Below are 23,647 nucleotides of genomic sequence, written 5' to 3' on the forward strand. Positions count from 1 at the left end.
CTTAATGACCCATAACCGGATCCTCATGAGGACTCGTGGAGTAAAGGTGGTGCTTTTCCACTCCGTGTCACAAACTGGTAGGGACCAGATTTACAACAATAAAATATGTAAGGCCTCTAACTTACTATATAACATGTTATATAAAATTTAATTGAATAACTGATTGAATAAAACGGGGAGGGGGGGCTTTTGATCGGGAGTGAGGTCCAGACTAGGAGCTGTTTCTGACCACAACATCCGTCTCGCAAGGAAAACGTCTGGTACTCGCCGCCATCCGATCCACAGACAAAGTACAGTGTGCTGTGGATTTTCTGATACTAGGCTATATGAAAAGTAAAGGAACGGATAGTCCAATCTTCTTGTTGAACACCCAAATCCGATTCGTTTGAGAAGTACTCGGAGTCGGGTACGGCCCTATTGCTTATTCAGACATGAATGACACCGACAGGTTAATAGCGGCGTCAGATTAATGAAGGGGGTTGCATGTCTAAGGGAGGCTCAAATTATACAAAGATGAGAGGAAAAATCGGATAGACTAGAGTTCCTGGTGAGGTCTGACATCAGTCAGGCACAGTTTGTGGTGGGGAAAAAAAAAAAAAAAAAAAACACGACTGAAAACCCTCCAGCAGACGAATTAACGAGACTAAAGCAGCATTCTGTCTTAAAACACCTTCGGAGTTCCAAACCAAAATTACAATGTTTTGATACCGATTCTTACATGATATGCACAATGACCAGCATGAATAACTCTGGTTATCACAGATTCATGCGGCTGCACAAAAAGACAAAGAGTATCCTTCTATAATTTAGTCTCACGTGTCACAATGACAGAGGAAAGAAAAACATCTTCAGCCTGTTACTTCTGACATAAACCAAATGAAAGCCACTTATATGTTCCCATAATTTGCTAAATTATGCTGCTTTTTGAAACGGCAGCGAAGTTGGCATATTTCACCCATTGTGTGACAGCGCATTTAGGTCTGAATGACAAAAATACTGAGCAGCAAATTAGGATTAAAGAGAAAAGCAGTTGGCCATGTGAGCCACTAGAGAACTGAACCAGTGCCAGTGCACCCACACACTCTGGCATGGAGTGACTGCATCCCAGAGTGAAGAGATGATAGGGAATATTCATGCCTTTAATCAGACACGATATTAAAAGAACACAGATAACCTAGATGCTCGCATTTAATATGCCATCTTCACCTTCTCGCATCAATTTAAGACAGCCGTGATCCCAGGAGAGGTCACGAGAGGACTCTGATCCTGCCAGAGACTCAGACATGGACATCACACTGTCAGGAGACCTGACGCAAGTGTCACAGGTGAGGGAAAAAAAAAAAAGGTGTCAGCATGTTGTTCCATATTTTAAAAAGGATAGATATTTGACAAATGCTGAATGATCTCGAGGTGGAACAAATGACTTAACTGAAGTGTCAGTAATATCCCTTTTAAATCCACGTCTTTGTAATAACATGAAAGGAAACTGGCTGGTGAAATTCCCAGCAGCAAACCCTGAGAAAGCAGCCCTAATGTCAAAAACTGTAAAAAGCTGAGTGATAACAATGTCAAAGAGGTGACATTCCTGGGTGGTGGGGAAGCTGTCATCTTTTCTTTTAGCTTTAGCCATTAGTGGAGCCTGTAAGCGCTCTTTCTCTCTGGCCCAGCTGGCTGTGAAGCACTATTACAGGGAAGCTGTTTGGTCTTTGACCCCGTAGCCTGGAGAGAGCTGGGAAAACTTTTGAGCACCCCCGCTCTCCGTCAGGGAGAGATCCAGGAAGCCGACAGGTTGCTTAATATTCCCCCCCCCTGTTAGTGACTTATGGTGGTCTAATAGCGTGCATTCCAGCACTTGCAAGATTTTCCCAGTCTTGAAACAGGTGTTGTTGTTGGTTCTGATTGGTGGTTGTTGTACGAAAGGGGAAAATATGCAGAATAAATCTCACCATCTACTTTCCGTTGCCATTACCACCCCCCCTTACTGTTTCAACAAATGAGCTCACTGTTTTTACAATGATTAGCACTTAAGGGACACATTCACTTAGGCCGTAAATGTACGAGGCCCAAGTGATTTAAGTGATTGCCTTAAGATAACTACAAAATACACCATGTAGATCTGTCAAGTGATCTCCTGTTAAATTGGAGATCACGCAGAGACAAAAGGAAATAGAGGCAGCCAGCATGGATTCTGTCAATATAAAGGCAACTGCTCAAATTACATGAAACCGAGAGGCAATTGGTCCAACTTAAGTGCAGACAAGGTTTTATCCAACTTCCTGCAGACAGAAAATCAAAACGAGCGTGCATATTTCTTCCTATACGACTTGAGGCACAGCAACATCTGTCATACACAATTAAAAAAAAAATATATATATATATAGAAACATTTTAGGATACAAAAGCACAACTCGACTAATCCACCCAAACTAGGACATGAAACTTAAAACCTGAAGGCGCTGTAAACAACCAGGATTGTGACGAGAGCTGTACCTTCCCATTGAAGCGAGTGTCTGCTGCCCCTCTCTGATGTCCTCTCTGATGTGAGAGACAACCATTGTGCAGATCGCATACCTGTGATTGTTCTTGGCTACACGTGATATCAGAGCAACGGCCGCACACAATGCTTTGAAGAGGACACGGAGATTAAGAGAAAGAAAAACCCTTCAGCGAGAGAGAGAGAGAGAGAGAGAGAGAGAGAGAAAAAAAACCAACACTCTTCAGGCACTCCCCATAAGGGAAAAAAATAAAATAATATATATATATATATATATATCACACCCACCACATAATCCACCACTTGCCTTCAAAAACATATGCAGGAGCCTACGGTAATTCACTGAGACGCCAGGTACACATGGAAAGCACTGAGCTGGAGATAAACAGCCTACGACTGATTAAAACGGCAAAGCCTTCAGTCTACCTAAGTAGCTTGGTGTCCTCGACGGTGGGTGATTATCCCGCACTTGGCTTGGGGGGGGTATATTAGACTGTCAGAGAGCAGTTAGAGAACAGCCAGCTGGTCTAGGCACGACATCCCGGGCTAAGAAGCATTTCTATCACTGTGGAGCAGAAGGGCCCACCAGAGAGCGGCCTCGAACCCCCCGCCCCGCCCCACCCCACCCACCCCCTCTCTCTCCTGGGGGCAACGCACAAGAATGCGGCTGCTCTGAGATCAGCCAGTCGGATCACAACGACAGCTTGTCACCGATCGTTAGTAGTCAAACTTCTGGATGAATGTTAATGCAGCGTACCCACAAGAATCTAACACAATTCTCATGTGAAAACTAGCTGTGCACATGCCAACAGAGGACACAACTCCACTTTATAATAAAAGAAACAGTTTCAGGTTTGTTAAAAGTTAACAAAAATCCTGTTAAGAAGAGAGGAGCTGCCAGGCCTAACACGACTGAAGAGAAGTCCATTTTCCAGGGTAGAATAAATAACACTCTTAAGAGGACTATGAAGAGGGGAAAGAGGTCTTTGTGTGATGGCAGAGTCACGGTCATGGTGACAATAAAAGTCCCTCTGTCATGGGTTAGAGCGGTTTAACCTTTTGATCCTCTTCACTCTTAATGTGGTTTTGCAGCCTTTGAGGTTCTGGTTTAAGTCAAAGAAACCAGATTCACACTCGCACAAAATAAAAAAAGAAACGCAAGTGGAAACTTTCAGAAGTTTAGTTGGGGGGGGGGAATGTAGTTTACGTTCCTGAAGTTGCTTTCTGTAGATATAGAAATTCAAACAAGGAGGGGGCTTTGAAAACTGGACCCCCACCCCCCCACTCAAAAAAAAAGAAAAAGCAAAATGATCCACAATGCTAAAATGTCAAAAAGATGTTGACAACAGAGGAGAACGAAGTAACAAAAAAAACAAAAAAAAAACGAGTCCATTGATCCCTTTTTGAAAATATCCACAATCAATGACGGTTTTCTGCCATATGTTTTGTGAAAATTAGAAACTGCTCATCACAGTAACACAAGATGAATTAGATTAGATTCCAGATTTTGAAACTAACCTGGAGCAGATGAAGTTACACTTCCACCCTTGGCATCTCGCTTTAGAAATCAAGTGTAACGACGTGTAAACCCACAACTATCAAGTTTAGAAACGTGAGCCCACAATTAAGAAAAATGCTCTCACACATTATGTTCAACTTAATTGAATAACACAAGACGTGATGCTATTTAACTGCCTATAATTGCGTTGACGGTGCGTAAACTCCCTGGGACCTGACACCCAAGAAATATCCATCTTAAAAACAGAAGAAACATAATCATTTAGCGAGTTAATGAGCAACTTTCCAAACAGGGGGAGGGAGGTCCTTAAACGCCTCCTACACCCCCCCCCCCCCCCACCCCCCCATATATCCATGTGTCAAAACAGCGGGGCTCTGCATCGACACGCGGCGGCGCCCAAATGTTTGCAGCGGACGACACCGGAGGTTCTGGCGCGGACAGGAGAGGTTATATCGGTCGGTGAGCCTGGAAAGTTATTGCCACCATGGCACTTGGCACCGCGTCGGTGCGCAGCGAGCCTTGTTGGCAGAGCTGCAGTCAGCGACGCAAGAGTGGAAAAACTTCCAGAAAGCACCACGCTGCTGGATCCCGGCTCCACCGCGCACCTTTTCAGCCGCAGGCTCAAACATGATCACTCACTCACTCGCACACGTCCAATTTTTCCAGGCCGGTCTCTGGCGTAGTATTAAACCGGGCGCAAAACCAGGAGGATACGCGCCGACGTTCGCGTCCAAATTTTAAGCCGCGCTGTCTTGCGGTTTCGACCGCTAAGTTGCAAAGTACCGCGTCAGCTTCGGCATCGAATAACAAGCAGCTAATATAATTCCAAAAGAAGGATTCTCCGGGGTGCAAACTTCACCTTCAAGTTATGTGGAGCTCCGTGAAATCCATGCAGCAACTTGCTCGCTCCCGATGTGCCGCTGTTGCCCAACTTGTGGAGAGCAAACTACCCAGCTGTGGCATCAGCCGTCAAGGTGGCTATATAGACAGCAACTACTTCCGGTCTTAACTTTCGAAATAAAGGCACCAAAAGGGTAGACCGTTATTTTTTTTTTTGCTGATAAACAAATTAATAACTATCAAACAAAAACACCACAAAAAAAACAAATATATAATTTAGGGGGGACTCACAATGAACTATACTAAGATATAATGGTAAATGTTATGAAATTATTTTCAAATTGTTTCATAGGTGACCGAGAAGCTTTTATTTTTTTAAGCTGGCGTGTTCCTGTAATAGTGCCTGTGACGTGACTGAAAAAGGCTGTAAACAAACATGAATAAAAGAATAAATAGATAAATATATGTTTTTATGTGGTGAAGGCTTGGATAAAATTGGTCATACCATTAATTGTTGTCTTGTATTTAAACAAACACTTATATTTCATCTTTCTGCTTCATACACGTACCTGTATATAATAGTTAAAAACAGGTTTGTCTGGTCATACTTCGTATTATTTTTGTTTTCTTTGTCCAGAAAGTGTGCTCTCTAGTTGAATTTGCATATTTTCATCTATTAAAAGGATTGCAGAAGCCTATTATTAAATAAAACTGTAATATTATTTCATCATAATTGTGCAGGGACCATGCTATAATTCAGTAATCGCTATGTAATAGCTGTTTTACAGTATATGAATTGGTCTATGAAGTTGGTTAGTAAATATACAAGTTATAGCTATAAAGTGCAGGACAGAAATGATCAGAAGTAGTTGGAATAGTATAAAAGTCATAAAAATAAAACAATTTCTATAGGTTTCAAAGAGCTATGTCTTGTTATTATGTTCTCCATTATATTCTGGATTCATGTTTTACTATGCATATAGATTTTTCTGTATATCTTTTCAGTCATGTCATACTCTATCCTAATGTTTTTTTCCCCTTCATATCTAGATCAACCTTTAATTCATAGGTCACTGCGGGCAGTCCATTCCTCAAACTTATAATTCCCAGACATGTTAAAGTGGGCGAGGAAATCAGTTATAACTGAATAATTCTTTCCTGTACGAGTAAAACTATGCACGGAAAATGTTCCTTCTCAAGGGAGAGCAAAGTTTCCAATTACAACTGTCTATTTTTATGTTGTGACAGGGACAGAAAGATGAAAAGCCCTGAGGCATATTTTATATAATACACTCTACGCTGTGCAAATATTTTAGGTACTTTAGATGTTAAGATTCGGTTTCATCACACAATACCATCAGAGAGGCAACTGATCAGCTCCAAATTCCTCGTGCAGCGTGACAATGAACCCAAACATACAGCCAGACTCGTAAAGAACTGTCTTCAGTGACAAGAAGAACAAGGACTCCTGCAATAGATGATACGGCTCTCATAACTCTGATGTAAACATCATAGAGTCAGACTGTATTTATTAAAAGAGATGGAAGACTCTGAGGAAGTCCACAGAGGAAGTTTGGCAAGTTCTCCAAGATGCATGTACCGAGGTTCCTGCCAGGTACTTTAAAAAAGTGTGTACAAGTGTACATAGGAGAGGTGCTGATTTAAAAGCAAAAATTGGTCACATCAAATATTGATTTTATTCAGGGTTTTTTTTTCCTTCTCTTTATTGCACTTTATATGAAATATAAATATAATATAAGGTAATTTTCATCCTTTAAACTTTTTCAGAGTACTGCATCTTACCAATCACTGTTGTTTTAGTCAGTTGGACCATACAGATCAACACAATCAATAATGCATATTCTAAATTGAAATCAAAGATAATGAGTTTCCCCTCAACACAATATCAATTATGGACTATGACATGCTGTACATAACTGTTCTCTTATCATGTGTCTGCCTGCTTTTGACAGGACATCCCCAGGTTATGAGGTTACTTGGTTTTGACACAACTTAATGAGCTGAAAGAAAATGAACTGAACATGAATTACTACTTTTCCTTTCCAGTTTGTCAGTGTTAATATCTTGCTCCGATCATTTTGAAGCAGCAGCACTGTGAGAAGAGTACGAGGTGGACTCTCATGCTGAAACCCAACACTTGAGGCCACTGAGACCAATCCTGAGAATGCTAACCACTTGGCAATACATATTCTTAACATTTTGTGGGTTCTCAGCATGACAGTGTGATATAAACAGTTGCAGGTTTCAACATGAAGCTATTAAGAAATGTCACAACTCTCTGAGGGCAAATGGCCATCTTTTTTTTTTTAAATTTTTTTATTGCTACACTTTGATTGCTACGCTGTCAACTCTTTTAATCAGCCTAATACCATCACTGAATGTGGCTGTGGCAAACTTTCTGACAAGTTGAATTGATTGTATGTCTGAGATGGCTCATGGGCCACCATTAGATGTCCAGGAATGTAATTCCAATAAATGACATAGATTATTAACTTCACAGAGATTATGTCTCTGTGGATAACCCATCAACAGTAAAAAAAAAAATAATAATAATAAAAAAAAACTCAACCAAATGCCACTATAAGTGCATCACTGTTGGGAGACGAGTGGGGAAAAGAAATGTAATCATCCATGACGCAAAACTCTGTCATGAGCTTACGATGGCTTTCATAAAGAATATTCATCATGTCAGTGTGGTGGGTGTGTTACTTTTTTATTAAAACATAAAAATGTAAACATATAAAGTAATTACGCAGAATATAAATCTGAGTAGACTCTCAAGTTTTCAACACATTTACCAATGGAGAAACGAGGCAACTGAGGCTGTACTTTCGGTGCAGCTTCACCTTATTCATTATGAATGCAGACTAAAATGGCTTGACATGAATTACAATGGGCAGCAGACCCTCATTAACACTTTCTCTTATTTATAATAAGTGTAAGTGTCTGTGCAGTCTTCCTGTTCACATCTTTGTCTTTAGGAACAGTGCCATCTGCTGTCACGCAGGTAGAGGGGAGGGACCGTACCTACACGTCCACACACACTCACACGTAGAGCGGTCCTGGCTACAACTCTCTGCAATGCAGTAGAAATTCACCTGCACACAGCTTGTTTGAGCAGCAGTGCAATTTATCTTTAGGACAAGAAGAGCCAAGTACATGTCACTTCTCTGTGGATGACCCAACCCACAACACAGACCTAATTACCCATGAGATTAGGCTGCTAAATCTCACGATGGCTGAGCTGTGAAGTCATCTATCTTGAACAGATAAGTATGAGGATTTGGTCATACAGCAAAACAAAATTCAACTAAAAGCTAAGATGTGTGTTTTTTAAATAAAATAATTATATCGAATCAATCATGTTATGTGGTAAAAACATTAAAAGTCACATTACGAGGGGTTGTAAACTGATGAAAAGTGATACTCGGGTCCAATGGGTCACATTTTTCTGACAGTTACATTCAACTGACTTTACTGTATTTTCAAATTTTTTTCATCTGCATTGTCAAAATTTTCATTGCATGCCACCTTGAAACAACTTCACTGACTACATTTGCAGAACCGACGGCTGATGTCATCAAACTCACCAGAACCGCAGCCTGGAGACTTTAAATGATAATTGCAGCAGCCACTCTGGTGAGTCAGTGAATCCAGTTCTCTTTCGGTACTTCAGTACATGATGTGAAGCTTTGATAGTTGCAACAATAAAAACTGCATTAAAAGTTTCCTCTCATGTAAAATTATTATTATTAAAAATCTATAACGCCACAATACAATTTATTTTATTTTTTTAAGTGAATGGGGATTATATTCTTTTTTTTTTTTTTTTTTTTTTAACAAAATATCTATTTTCCAAATTTTTCTGAAATAAAACTGGTCAAAACCCAAGCTGTGTCTCAATTTGCACTCTTATGTACTTACACTTGTTATTTCAAGTGCATAAGTGTGTTCACACTGACAAGTATGGCAACGAACAGTGCACAACGAGTACCTGGATGGTGTCCTGAGAGACCATCGACCTATTCTCAAACTGCTGAAATTGGCAGGCCAGGAAGTTACAGCTGTTGCTGCGAACACCGAACTAAACGAAAACAAAAGCGTTTATTTCTCAGTGAATACAACTGTACTACTGTTAGATAGAAGCCATTAGTATGTTTATTGTGTGAAACAGGCGGCACGAAAACACGTTCACGTTTAAGTAAAATGACCAAACAAAGCCGCCACATATGTTGGCGGGTGATGCTTTGAAATGTTGCTGTTGTCATTCTCGGTAAATACTCAACAACAGTGCGATTTGAGACAACACTGTCGAAATTCACGCACTACTCATGTAAGTTTACCACTTGTCGTGCACATGTATCCTAGCGTAAGTACGCAAATTGAGACAGCCTTAGTATCTGGTTGGACCACATATGAAATGCTACAGGGCTTTTAATTTGAAATGAAGGCTTTTAATTTGAAACGGGTACTGGAAGTTGCAGCTTTCGGCCAACCGATGGTAAAACTATGATTACTCCCTCACTCAATAACACGGTGGTTTACAGGATTGGCCCCGCCCAGCCGAAAACACAACATGTGACTTGTCAAAATAATTGTGTCTCCATTTGTTTAAATGACTCGAGGATGAAATGTGATGCGTGTATACCCCATCAGTGCTTTGAAGTGAGAGTTAGGGTAGAGGAGACACGGAAGATCTGAGGCAGCATGTTGCTCAACTGGTAGAACATCTCTTCTGAGATACTCTGTTAACACAAAGAGACAGCCGGGGTTAGAGAGCAACAAGGGGCTGAGAGTCGGACAGCAACAACATGGAAAAAAACAACAACAACAACTCGCGTACACATTTTCACTCCACACACTGTGATGATAGAAGGAAACCATTTAAAGTCTCTTTTAATCCGAGCTGAAATTGTGCCCACAATGTCAAAAATATATCTGGACTGTTTGTGTGCAGCCAAGTGTTAACAGCCCCCGTGGTGTCCTTTGGGTCACCGGGTCTTTCTCACTGCAGGGAGCAGCAGTCAAGAGGCTGAAACGATGTGAGCTGCAGCAGCTGGGACTTTAACGGGGGAACATACCGTGTCACTCTAAGCATCGCCACCCGTCAAATAAGAATGTTGAGTAATATGAAGGCACAAAACGCAGTCACACACGCACCTTTCAGCACACACAAACACACAGCGTATATATATATATATATATATATATATATAGACTGTATTTCTTTGAGGTGTAGACAACAATGTTGTTTCACTGGGTGCTTTTTTGCATGGTGTCTGAGCATGTGGCTGACAGTAAGCTGCTACAGTCGGAGCCCTTTCATGCCGCTTGTTTTATCATCTCATCCTGTCAACATGAGATAACACTATAGGCTCTGCTGCCTTCCTGACAAACCACAAAAGCTATAGGTATACTACATCCAGCTCAACTCAAAACAGTCACGTGTCATCCACCACTGAGGGCTTGAATTATTTGAAAATATGACGGTAAATTAAAGCTGAACCTGAACATTTTATATTCTTTTTAACTTGCAGTCACATTGACTTATTTACATGATATCAAAAATTACCATCAGACTTGGATTTCTGAGAAAGTGAAGGTGATTATAGCTGAGTGTTGGGGAGCTACCCGTTAATCCCATTGCTTATCACAGATTCATATGAATGAGTCTCTGAGCTTTCTTTTATCACAGCAGTGTAAATACTGGGCCAAAGAATCTAAAGCTCTATAATCTATGATTTATGACATGCTTTTCAAACAGTCGACTCCTCTCCACCTGCATTCAAAGGCGTGCACTGTAAGGCCAGGTGTGCCTTTTGTGATGCTCTGTGCTGTACATGAGGCCTTAAGTGTACATTTCTTTTGAAAACAACATAAAGCATTATTGAAAGGCAATCAGTCAAAGAGAAAACGTTCACGACTTGCAGCCTTAGCTGTAAGTTGTGAAACCACAAAAAAACAAACAGAGCACATTCTGATCTCACCTTCGGCACAAGAAACTGGACTGTGCGTGATATACCTCCGTCCCAGGAAGCCATTTCCATCATAAAGCCTGCAAATGAAAGCCATTAAAAGTAAATGTAACAAGTTTAAATCTGTCTGTAATGTTCAGTGTTTTACATGCATTATTATATAAAGAAGTTTAGTGATTATGTTAATTATGTCCCAACTTGTTTGGGTTCGTGAGTTTCAACAGAATGAGACAGTTTGGAAAAAAAAAACTACTTTCAGTGCTTGTAGGTCATGAAAACAGACAGAAATTCAGTCAGTTATCTATGAAAATCTCTGAAAAGAGTAAGAATGCACCAACGGTGGGAACAGTGCAAGGTGCAAAGCAAATTGCTGGTTTAACAGAGTTAATGTGTGTTGAGGTCACATATTGAGTCAATAAATTAACTTCACATAATTTGAAACTATTCGTGTTACCTTTGACACATTTGAACACCAGCTCAGCCCTCTTCAGACACCACGGTATGGTCATCTCCTGCAAAGAGAAATTTCGTGTGTTGGTTTTGAATTGAATCTTTATTGGCTGAGATAATATTTACAGATCAAGAAATTTAACTGTGGTGTCTCTCAACACACATCGACAAACAAAATCTGGAAAACAAAGCTGAAAGAACATGCGTAACATAACCGTATGACTATTAAATAAATGCATATAGAACTGATTTATACAGATGCGTAGTGTTTAAAAATGTGAACTAGTTTAGTATAACATGTTAATTTTTGTCAGTTTGTGTTGGTAAAATTGGTGTAGTCATTTTTAACAGTTAAAATAATGATTCATTACAGACAATACACACTTGCACGCTGGTTTATAAAACGTTACTTCACATGGTGAACTCTATGAACAGCCTCAAACACTTGCTGCTTATGTCACTTCTCTTGTCTTTTCAGGTTGGAGAGTTTCTGGCTCCAGGCTGCTCACAGTGACCTCAGCCAGAAGTCATCGCTACAATCTACCTTTGCTCACAGTGATGGGTGCCACATAGGCGGAGTCTCTGCCACAAACATGCACAACCTTTCACCCACTGGTGAATGTGTTGCACGCCTCCCGAGTCAGCAGACGGTGTATATGAACAGCGATGTCAGTGAGGCTCATGTTTAGGTTCGTGTCACCCGGTAACCGATTTGCCATCAAGATAAACTGCAAAAGCTCGAGCAATGGATCTTTGCGAAATTACCAAAAGGAGAGGAAATTCATTCAGTTTTTCCATTATGGCAGAAGTTAGTACTGATGTGAAGTCGAGCTGCTGCGGCTGTCCACGTGAGCATGAAGGCAGCTCTGGTCTATAACAAGCAGCAGAGGCAAGAAAAGACTTACAACCAGGAACTGTTGTCAAATTGTGTAACAGACACTGTCAGCAAACCGGCTCGCTGAGCTTACAGAGACAGTTTTCAATTTCCTCTCCAAAAACTTTTAAACAAGCATTAAAGTGCCACTAAGCAATTCCTCCGTGTTCCATCTTCCTCCAACTTCAAAGAAAAAAAAAAACATCCAAAATCAAGGAGGAACCCTGCTGTATTTTGATTGTGGTCTGTTGTTCATCGAGACAAACTATACCCGCCGCTTTAATGCTAAAACACAAGAATAGGCTTGTACAAGTGGGCAAACATCTCTGCTAAATGGGAAACGCCTGAAAAGAAGCTGACGGGTAGAAAGTTTTGATGTGAAACCAGAAGCTATCAATTAAAGATCCTCTGGTTCCCCGGGCTTCAGAAGTTAGACGACTGGTTATGTAAACAAAAGACTCTTGATTAGACATGAGGAGAAAAATTGCACCGGGCACGTCGTGGCACGAGTGCACTCCACTCACAGGCTTGTTGAAAATGTTCTTTCCATGTTATGGGGTCTTTGGTTTTTTGTTTTACTTTCCCTTGGTTCAATAAATAATGTGAGAGGCATTTTAATTAACAGAAAATCTTTCTTCCATTCATTTCCAGCAGACCGAATTAAACAAGGCTTTCCGATTTCCAGTTACAATAGGAAAACCCACTTTATTCTGACCAGATATTGGCCGAACATCAGTCACTAGAGGCTTTCTGTTTTACTCCACCCTGGCGTGTGAGCACAGAGTGTTGCTGTACATATGCTCAGCGGTAAGTAAACAGACCTGTTGTTGACCTGAAAGCAGCAAGTTGTTGACAGAAATCACAGCCGGAGCCTTGACAAGCCAGATGACAGCGGTACATAATGGAGCAGAGGCAGAATGAAAGGGAAGAAACTCTCACTGCGACATCATCTGGGGCCGAGGAGACTCGTATGTTTGACACAAAAGTACAAGACCGAAGCGGTTACATTAGCATGCAAACATGGGTCATGACAAGGGTTCAAGAGCTGCTCTGCTGAAGTGTCGTTGTGCAACACTGAATCCATATCAGCTCGGTGCGTGAGCTACAGCAGAGCCTGACCACTCAACTCCCAAAAGTACGCAGAATTGTGAAATGGGGAGGAATATTCCCCCTGAAAAATGAAGCTGTCAAGGTATGTGCAAAATATTGAGATTTTTTTTTTTTTATATATATATACATTTTCTCCTTTATTGTAAAGCTGATAGTCTAACTTCAGGCAAGAAGCGTGAGAACGAAAGGAGTATGAACTGCAACAATGCCCAAAATTAGAAGCAAGAAGTGAAAAATGGAAGTCACACTGTCTCAGCAACTAAACCAGAGGATCTTATTCCTGTTCTTTGTCTGATGTACCACCACAGTCATGTAAACTCAAGTAGCCTTTCATCAACACCACCCATTTTAAACTGACTGTTATTTAACGATATAAAAGTTGTTATTGTTACAGAACTTTTTTTTTTTTTATACATGAATACCCCAAATTTGATTGATTTTCTACTGTTTAAACTCCACTTAGTCTCATCGGAATACCAGAGATATTTGGCCGCCATGGCAAGGCTGCAACCCTTTCCTAATCTTTTCACGTGTTTGTCCAGCATTGTCCAACTCAAACATTTACCCTTTTCTGTACTGTATTGTCTCTTCAGATGTGAACTGTACATATTTGTCTTGTTAACTTGTACAGTTTAATAAAAGGAGAAAAATAAAACTGAGATAACCAACTGTATGTTTGTTGGTCCCGCAAACTTAAAGGAGCGGTGTGTAGGATTTAGTGGCACCTAGTGGTGATGTTGCAGACACAACTCGCCTCATTCTCCTGTCGACGCGTGGAAGACAATCGACAATAAGCGCAAAAGAACCCAAAAATCCCTCTATAGAAACAGTGTTTAGTTTGTCACTGCGGGGCTAATGTAGAAAAATGACGGCACAACATAGCAACTTCCATGCAAGAGGACCCGCTCCCTACGTAGATGCAAAGAACTCCTTCAAAAGTAATGAAAACACAACAAATCTTAGTTACAAGTACACTAATGAAAAGGTAAATATGAATATTGTATTCCATTTCCGCCAACAGATACTCCTAAATCCTTCACGCTAACTCCTTAAACAACGTTTGAACGAAGTAAAGGGTAAGTGGATTGCTGAATTTCTCATTTGGGTTTCATGCTAAGATTATTGCGTGATTATATTCCTTATGAAGTGTCTATGTACAGTGTAAAAGCATCCACAGTGCTCTCAGCTGCTCTTACCTCGGACATGTCGTGGACCAGCAGCAGAGGGACGGTGACGGTCGTGATGTCATGCGTGCAGCAGACCTTCAGGATGTTCCTCAAGCCCATGATGGCCGGGTCGCGGGCCGTGATGTTCCCCGAACGGACGTTGTCATCCACACACAGATGGAAGACAACGTGGACCTCTGACAGGTTGGAGTGCCGGGAGATATAGAACTCACCTTGAAGAGGAGAAGCAGCAGATTAACAGAGTGCATGATGGGAAAAAAAACAAACAAGGAAGAAGTCTAAAGTTATATGCTGAATAACATTACCTGGTAAGATATTCGAAGGGTTCCTCTCAACATTTTTGCTCTTATCGTCACCTCCGTTCCTTGGAATCTCTGTAAGGACACGGGATTACAAAATGAAACAAAAAAAGGCATGCAGAGTATGCAAAAATACTGATAAAAATTTCTCATAAGGACCCTGAATACCACTGGCATCTGGAGCATCCATGAAAGGCCTGTGAGCTAGCAGGAATGCTTCTATGTACAGCGCTGCTCTATAAACCACTTAACTTATGCTGTGATAAGGATCTGGACAACGCTGTCTGTCAACACAGGAGCAGTGATGAAAAGTGTCTTCTATTTCCTGACTGTTTAATCCCCCTCTTATACTGCTGACATGCCAATGAAATTCTCCAGCTCAGTGAAAAGCTTTGCATACTGCTACAAATATATTATCATACTTTTGTACTATTATACACTACTTTTTCTGGTACTATAAAAAAATAATGATGCTCTTTCTTGTTTTCTTCAACATCAAATTCGGTAAGTTAGACATGAACCTCGAAGGAATTATTTTCTATATATTGAGAGGAACATAGGCAAAACAAACCACACTTGGGTGATACAACTACATGTATCTTGCAGATCTGTCTCTATGGCACTACTAAAAGGAACCACGAATAACAGTGTTAGTTAAGCATTTTATAATACAGTCGAAAATACAACTATCTGTCTAAAAAAAAGACACTTACACCACCAGAAATAATCTATTTTCTTAATTTACGTCAGTGTCAAGGTCAGCGGTCCCACTGTGAAATGCACGGTGCATCCAGGATGACATTGTTGTGACCATCAGTCTCCAAAAAGTCTTGCCTTTGTCGTTGCAAAAAAAAAAAAAAAAAAAAAAAAAGTCTAACCTGGTTGATCTTTGTGTTTGCTGCTTCGCTGGGCTCTGGCACACAGTACGACCTGCTGCACCTCCTTCAGCTGCTCCTCCAGGCAGTGAAAGTGGAAGTCTGTACACTCCCTCGCCACAGTCGCAAAGTCTGGGGATCAGGGAGGAAATGATGCATGAAAACATTTTGGAACCAAATGACTTGTTGGCCAGAGCTTCTCTCCGTCTCCACATTTGTAATATAAAAAGATAATTCAAACATAAAGGTGAACGGAGTGCCGAGTCGCTGAACACAACACTGAAAGAGGTTTGAGAGAATGGTATTATTCTCCCAGTAAAATGTGAGCGACAACAAGAGTGAGTCATGAGTAGAACAAAAAATTAAAAATTCATTGGTTCCAGAATATAACAAAGCCCTGAAGGAATTATTGTGGAATATGTAAATATGCAGATCATTCTGCAGAAAGCTTGTGATACAAACTCTTATCATGACACAAAACAACCTCACAGTTTGCCCGAAGGGAAAAAAAAAGGGAAACAATATGTATCAGAGCGATACATTATATTCAAAATGCCCCCTGACCTCTCTTGATGCCACTGTAGGAGTTGACCCTGTTGTCCACCAGCAGCACCAGACCACACAGTGAGGAGGAGTAGAGCGAGAGCGCCGTCTGCAGCCGCCGCAGCTTCGCTCCGCTGCTGCCGTGTCGCCGGTGTTTACAGAAATCCAGCACATCTGCTCGGACCAGCCGCAGGTTGTGCATCGTCTTCAGCTGTGCTCCTGCTCAAAGAAAGACACAAGGATACTTCTTTTAGGCACTGTATGCTACCCGAAAAAGTTCCAGATGGCATAAAACTGTTTATAAGCATATTAGAGGCTAAGCACCTAGGTGTATGGTGAAGCTCTCCTCCAGCTGAGGCTGCTCCTCAAACATCCTGGCCCCAGAATCTGCCTCCTCTGACAGCTGGCTGGGCTGCACCTTAATCTCCTCACTGGAAATCAATCACGCACAGAAATCAATACATAAGACGTCTATCAAATACATGACGACCATCCATTCGCTGTAGCCGCCTATCCTTTAAAGTGTTGCATTGGGGGGCAGAAAGCAGGGAACACCTTTGATAGATCGACTAGCTATTTAGTTATCCAATACATAATGTAAAGGCACAAAGAAAAGAACTGTCAGAACCTAAAGAGTTTCATCCCAAGACAAAAAAGAAAACACAAATGTTAAAGGAAAAACCATCCTACCTAGTCGCAGTTTTTTTTGGCTACTTCTTGGATAACAAATAAGATATAATGGATGATAATGAACTACACAGTTATGCATGAATATAAAACCAGCTTAAAAATCAAACACAACAGTTTACTGTTTCTGAAAATGTTTCTTTGTAACACGACACATGTAAAGCTCAGTTATCCGGATACTTTTTTTTAAGTTTTATTTTAAAATAAAATACACCAAAGACATCAAAACTCCAACTTGAATTGTGTTTTGCAGTTACTGACTACAGCTTGAATTAAAAATGCGTATTTATCAAGTGTTCAGAGTGCTGAAGTAGAAGGTTTTCACTTCCACCCACACACGAGATAATGATATTCATAATAAAAAAAAAAAACAACAACAACAAATGCAGGGTCAGCACATTGTCTGAGAGGCTCTTAGCATACGGGTCCTGGTCGTATCTGTTTCTGATGGAATATCCGATACACGCTGAGGAGTGTAATAAATGGATTTAAAGCACCACGCTGCAGGACTACTTTACAGTTAAGTACAATCTGATTTTTGCCTCCTTCTTGTTCCAAGACTCCAGTGATAACTGATACTGCAAAGCTAAGCATCCGTCAAACCAAGAAGAGTATTTTACTTCTTGTAATAATCACATTGATTTCCATGTAAATAGAGCTTGTACTTCAAAATAGAAAGTATTAATGTGGAGTTTTGAATTTGCGCTGTTGCAGATGTGCAGCTGTTGACCTTCTGTTAGTTTCAGTTTGTCCTCCAGCAAAAATCTAAATGAAAAAAAGTTTCCAGAGCCATCTTTCCAGTAAACCAGTTTCATGTTATTTTATTAGTCAACAAAAAAGGTTGTTCTTGTTTTCATCAAGATTCTGCCACCCGGCGATATCTTACTTTGCCATACTTCCTCATTTTGTCTTTTAATCAGCCTATTTTAGAAGTATCTGTTTTAAATATCTCTAACCAACTGTTTTCAATGCTTAAACTCTGCACAAATAAATGTATGCAGGACTTGAGCATCGAAACCCAGACCGGCCTGAGCCTCAGCACCGAGGTTAACCTGTCTGTAACATGATACTGCCATCTACTGTTCGCATTTAAAGACAAGCGTAAAGCGCCTGACTTCAGAGTTCATTATCGTGAATCCGCTGTTTTTTTCTTTTTACCCTCCAATCTGAAAGTTTGTGAGGATTTGTCCCAGAAGTGGAGAGGCCTTAGGTTCAGGTCCGTTTAGGTATGCAATAAGCCGACACATATTAGCTGTGCAAACAACAACAAGTATAACACTAACAGATTTGTTTCTGTTTCTGAGATGACCTCACGTAATTTTGCTGCTGTTGTTGGATTTCTGCAGATCCTGGTGCAGTTTGATGACCCAATCTTGGTACTCGCGCTTTTGAATGCCAGTCACTTGCTTCAGTTCGCTGGCCCACTTGTTCTCCAGGACCTGTTCAAAGGACACGGTGTCAAACATTGAGGGTCTTTAATATGACAAAAAACATCTTTTAATTGAACATACTAGGAGAGACTTGAAACTTTGAAACCTGGAAAATGAATCCCGAAAACGTCGGAGGGAAGATGATGACCTTTAACTCGGCATTGAGATCAGTATATGTCTACTTTTAAGACTGTGACACACCACAGAGAGCTCCAGCTTCTTCTTACCTGCTGTGCATCAAAGTGTTGAGAGGCTACTGCATTTACATCGTGGTCACTCAAGGTATTCCCCAGCTCATGCATCACTTTGTCCATTTCTGTTGCTTGCCTGACAGACAGGAAAGTATTCATCAATTTGATTAGATAGATGAGAAAATACATCATCATTTAAACAACTTATACATGTTCTGATATATCTATCCACTGCAACAAAAAAAAACTGAGGTCAAGCAGATATTAAGATAAACTAAGAAAATAAGACAAAGTTGACTTAACTTTCGGTAAAATGTCATACCTAGACATTCTACTTTCATGGCTAAAATGCACAGACCTTTAGTGCAATAAGCAGATGGAAATTTCATATTATAGGCAACGTGATGAGTACCGATTCTTTCGCAGATATTTCTACATGAAAAAAAGCACAATATTCAAAGTTACAAAAACAAAATTGTACGTGTTTTTCAAGAGGGGAGCGGGATACCTTAGGTGTAACAGAGATTATAGGAATTTATCATGGCCTAAAAATTCAGGGCAAAACTGTTTGAGTACAAATTTAGCAATAAACAAGAACAGGAGTTGTGATGCCAGTCACTAATCCCTGACACCAACCTCTCCTGTAGTTTCTTGAGCTCCATGTCTCTCTCGCTGATGAGCTCGGAGATGCTAACAAAGTAGTTGTGCTCCAGGTTGAGGAGAGTATCTGAGGCAGGAGAGTGGATCAGCTCATGGTAAACATCGGCAAAGTCCTCATCCCAGCTCGGCTCTTCGGGCCGCGAATGCTCGAGTGTAGTCTGAAAGAGTGACAGAGAAAACAACGCATCTTTTTTTTAAATGGCAGAATAACCACACTGTGAATTTGACATTGTAGGGTTGTCGTTGGGGGTGATAATCTACTGGCCATGCTGTGAGGAAGAACAACAAGTGAGGAGCTGACTTTCAGTAGAAAGTGTGAAAATAATTTTTTTTAGAAGAAGTAAAAAGAGGAAGGCAAACTGCTTTGTCAACACAGTTTGTGTGCCACACACTGCTCAACAAACCAGGGAAGTTGATGTACCCCATCTTTAATTAGAAAAGCAACAGAACAGTATACAGAATCTGAAACTCCTCTATTGATATGAGCCCAGGAATCTTGAGAGCACCAACACGATGGACGCTGGAAAGCTTCCACGTGTATTTCTGTGTGACTGCAGTAAAAGTCCTAATGTGAGTGCAGTGGGGCAGAGGGGCGTTACAACACAACCCGAGGCAGCCCGTCTTTTTATAAGTGCCTAAGCGAGTGGCAACAGAGTTTATACTCCTGAACTCTGAAGTTTAAAAACCAAATGATCTCATTGGCCATCATTAAACATGAAATAAGACACGCTTGCTGTCAAAGAAATGTGCCCATGAACATGATTTCATTAGAAAACCACAAAGTTGTCTTCTCACTCTGCTATTTGCTTTGTGTTGATCCATAACATGAAAGCGATGACTCCATTCTCAGATATGTGAAAAATGTGCCACCGCAGATTGGATGTCTGGTACGAAATGCATCACAGTGCAACCAAGTAAAATGGGCGAGAGAGACATTAAACGCAGCATGTGGGCTCCTGTAATGAGATTTTTTTTTCTTCTTCTCCGGAACCCATAAAACATCAATTTTCAGATGCACTCCACTACTTCTGTTTAAATTACTTTAATGATACATGACTCCCCCGAAGTAAACGGGAGCATTCGAGGATACTTCCAAAACACTGCGCTGTGCTACTACAGAAACATGGAGTAGCGTGGATATATGATCGGGGTGTGTTCAGCAGCCAGTGTCTGAAATTAACTTTTTGGAAGACCTGCCAAGCCTGAAACGTGCTGTCCACATTATTAATAGATATTTTTCACAGAAATATCCCCCGAAAATAAATGGAGGCACGTTGGATACGTTGAATCGAGTGATGTTGCTTTGTCGTTGTAATAAGATATAGTCATGATATACCACATAACTCTATTTGTAAAACGGCATTTAAAAGTCATCCCGCAAACTGTGTTGAAGCTAAAATGCTGTGGATGTGGATGCCATGTGTAATATAGCTTTCTTAATGACAGTGGCATGTAAAACGTTATTCGTAATCGACAGTCATTTTTAAGCCGAAAGAGAAGTGTTTGAATGTAACCTCAGGGTCATTGAGTAATCACAAGAGCACCAAACAAGCTGCCTTTAAAACAAGTGCTTTAGTCTATAATAGCCACAATGTGGTGGAAAGTCATACATCCAAGTAAGGCATTCAAATAAAATAACAGCCTTACAGCTTATAACAACAAGCCCCACGGTCATCTTCTCAGATATGAGTATAAGCTATGTAGATAAACCCAAATAAATGAATCATGAAATCAAATCTGTTGAGAGCCTCCCATGTTTCCAGATACTGATATTACAGTTTGTGCTATAACCAACCAAAAGCTATTAGAAACATTAGAAAACATTCGTTTTTAGGGACAACAGCATTACTGACGTGTTTATTACCTCCACATAAGACCTGGTCCATGCGTTGGTGAGCTGATTTACATCTACGTCTCCCGCTGTGAGTCTCTGCAGGGCCAGCTCTGCCTCTCTGTCATAATCCACAATGGTCTCGCTCTCGATGAATTTGGAAAGCGTGGTTTTCAGTTCTACGGAACGACATGCACACACAGCAGAAAACAGTCATTTAAAAAAATAAATAAATAAAAAAAATAAAAAAATGTTTTCATTTCTGTAAGAGCCAAGCACCACAGTGCAAAAATAAATGGACTGGATCCATTTCATCTATTTGGTTTCAGAGTAACAACACACATGCTGAGAATGCTGCGCTCCGTCCCAGGACAGCGTGCGGGGGGAAATGATTTCATTACATTAAGTAGAAGCTGATGTTTCTTGTCCAACTGCAGTGATTTGGAGAAAACATGCAAGGTGGATAATACAGCAAAGATAGTCATCACAAAATATTATTCAAGGCAAGGAACCACACTGACAAGCTCTCCCTGGCAATTTGTCATGTTTTGGGTTATAAATCACTAATGTGTGGACGAAGGTCGTGGTTGTAGTTAGAAAAAGAAGAGAAATACAAAAAGGGAAATAAGCACAGGTCATTTATTTGACCAAGTCCACTCCAACGGCAAGATCGCGCCACAAATACACCAGCCATGTATTGTAACGCGTCCTAGTTCCAGTTGACTTTTTACTGAGAGCGGCAAGCTCACCACTTTCTATGTAGCAGGGGATTTTATGCAGCAGCATCAGGCGTCCGTGAAGGTCACTGATGTTCTCTTGAACCGGAAACTGCAGGGGCACTTTGAGGACGCAGTTGTGTCTCCCTGCACTGAACTCAAACACAAACTCCTTCTCAGCAGTGCTGTTTGCTTTGCCTTTGTTCTTCTTCATGGTCACAACTGCAAAATAAAAGGCACAAGAGAAATATGAATGAAAATATTGTCATTTAAAATGTCACTGTGCAGAAATAATGCTGCAATACCGTATCATTGTCATTTCAGGGTTGTTGTTTTTTTTTGTTTATTTTAAATAACCTAAGTTTTAACCATTTACTAACACAAAGAAACAGCGTTCAGAGTATTAACAACACATACCAACGCGTCTTTATAAATGAGATTCCCTCTGCAAAAAGATATTTTGCAAAATATCTTGCAAAATCATTGTGTTTTAGATCACAGCTGACAGAAAATCAAGTCACCTCCTGTTTGTATTGTAAACGTAAAATTAGCTCAACGTTTGCTAACAGTGTGGCTAACGTTTAAACTCGCTACAAAGCTAAAAACAATTTTTTTTTTATTATTTTTTTTTTTTTAAAAACGGACACTTTTGTCCTGGGTGCATTTATTTATTTTGGTGGACATATATACCTTATAAGGTGTTAATTTACCTGAGTATGAATGAATACGGAAACGCTATTTCCCTGTTGCAAAAAGCAGCGCTCCTGTTCGTGTCAGTCACCTGACCGCTTCACTGTGTAGCAGTGTGACACCAAAAGCACTTTCGCAACACGGAAGTTTATGATTTAAAAAAAAAATAATAATAATTGTTTAATCTTCAAAACTACTATATAATCTGATTCGCATCTTAATACGTGTCATAAATGGTCTAGGTTTGTATTTTAGAATTTCTCTTTTACGTCCCAATCAAATTTTACAAACCAACGAATCTGTTGGCCACCAAAGCTTGAATTTACTAAAGCATTTATTTCATTGAACACTACCTCCCCCTGCTGGACACAAATGGTTATTGATAAATGGTTTATGAGTGTTTTTTTATTTTTAGGAGCTACCTAACAGAAAACATCAGATAAATAAACACTGACGCCGAGGAGAAAGCATTGTCTTTTTAATAAGAACGCAAAATCAGGACAAGATGCTCATAAAACTGCATAAAAAAAAAAAAAAAGAACAGAGAGTTGTAATAAAAAGAAAGACACTGAACATCAACATCTCATGGCTTTTTTGGGCAGATGAGGGTTTGAGTTTGCTCAGTTTTCATGGAGAATAAAATCAATCAATTGTTTAAATAATTAGGCTTATTTAGTATGTATAATTATTTAACATTTAATTAAAAAAAAATAGCACAGATTGTATATATAATATACATGCCGAAAATATGGTACGTGGCTTATAAATCCAGTCAAAATTGTGTGCAGTCTGCGGTGCAAAGACAAAATCAACAAAGACGTTTTTTCTTAATGAGACATGTTTGAATAAAGTTGTGCGTGAGAGTGCGCACGCGCAAATCGCACGTAGACGCGCACGTTCTTAAACGTGCGTGTGTTTTCTTCAAGTTTGAGTCGATAAGAGTCCGTGTACAAATAGCAAACCCTAAGTAAAAACCGAATAATCCGTCATTTTTAAGCGCCCTCGAAATAAATACCACCAAAACCATCGCGGCACGTGACGGGACATAACCGCGATGAAATAAATAGTTAGGCTATAATTTATTTATTTTTATTTTTTTTTACTTCACGCCTTCTAGTTTCGTTTCGCGGTTTTTTTTTAATCGGTATGAGAATTTGCAGACACTCCCTCCAGCGATTGAACCGCCGCGTCATACCTCGCGTGGCCAACGGCTCTCCACCGACCGCTCGCTCGCTCGTTGAATTACCGGAGTCCC

At 40.3% G+C, this 23,647-nt stretch overlaps 2 protein-coding genes across 3 annotated transcripts in view; both read right to left on the minus strand.

The window, feature by feature from the left end:
- Positions 1-4,945, minus strand: part of LOC138624820 (solute carrier family 45 member 3) — a 29,471-nt gene extending 24,526 nt beyond the window's left edge. The window contains exon 1 of one of the 2 annotated variants that reach the window (XM_069705356.1): positions 4,873-4,945. The gene's annotated coding sequence lies outside the window, so the exon portion shown is untranslated. Of the gene's footprint in view, positions 1-2,490; positions 2,609-4,872 lie in introns of those variants that run through there. The other variant, XM_069705358.1, reaches the window with a different exon arrangement.
- A 2,626-nt stretch (positions 4,946-7,571) lies between these two features.
- Positions 7,572-22,483, minus strand: ferry3 (FERRY endosomal RAB5 effector complex subunit 3). The gene is made up of 14 exons (XM_069705359.1): positions 22,413-22,483; positions 21,736-21,924; positions 21,020-21,165; positions 19,132-19,313; positions 18,532-18,631; positions 18,189-18,313; positions 16,512-16,618; positions 16,209-16,406; positions 15,648-15,776; positions 14,776-14,844; positions 14,480-14,682; positions 11,304-11,361; positions 10,862-10,929; positions 7,572-9,619 (listed from the first exon to the last, which is right to left on the minus strand). The coding sequence occupies exons 2-14, from the start codon at positions 21,914-21,916 to the stop codon at positions 9,527-9,529; spliced, it is 1,659 nt and encodes a 552-aa protein (XP_069561460.1). The 5' UTR covers positions 21,917-21,924; positions 22,413-22,483; the 3' UTR covers positions 7,572-9,526.
- Positions 22,484-23,647: the final 1,164 nt, after the last annotated feature.

This window comes from Brachyistius frenatus, unplaced genomic scaffold (assembly GCF_029030835.1).
Source record: "Brachyistius frenatus isolate BFR_SWC_R1_liver_20210118 unplaced genomic scaffold, ASM2903083v1 Contig_55, whole genome shotgun sequence".
NCBI lineage: Eukaryota > Metazoa > Chordata > Actinopteri > Embiotocidae > Brachyistius > Brachyistius frenatus.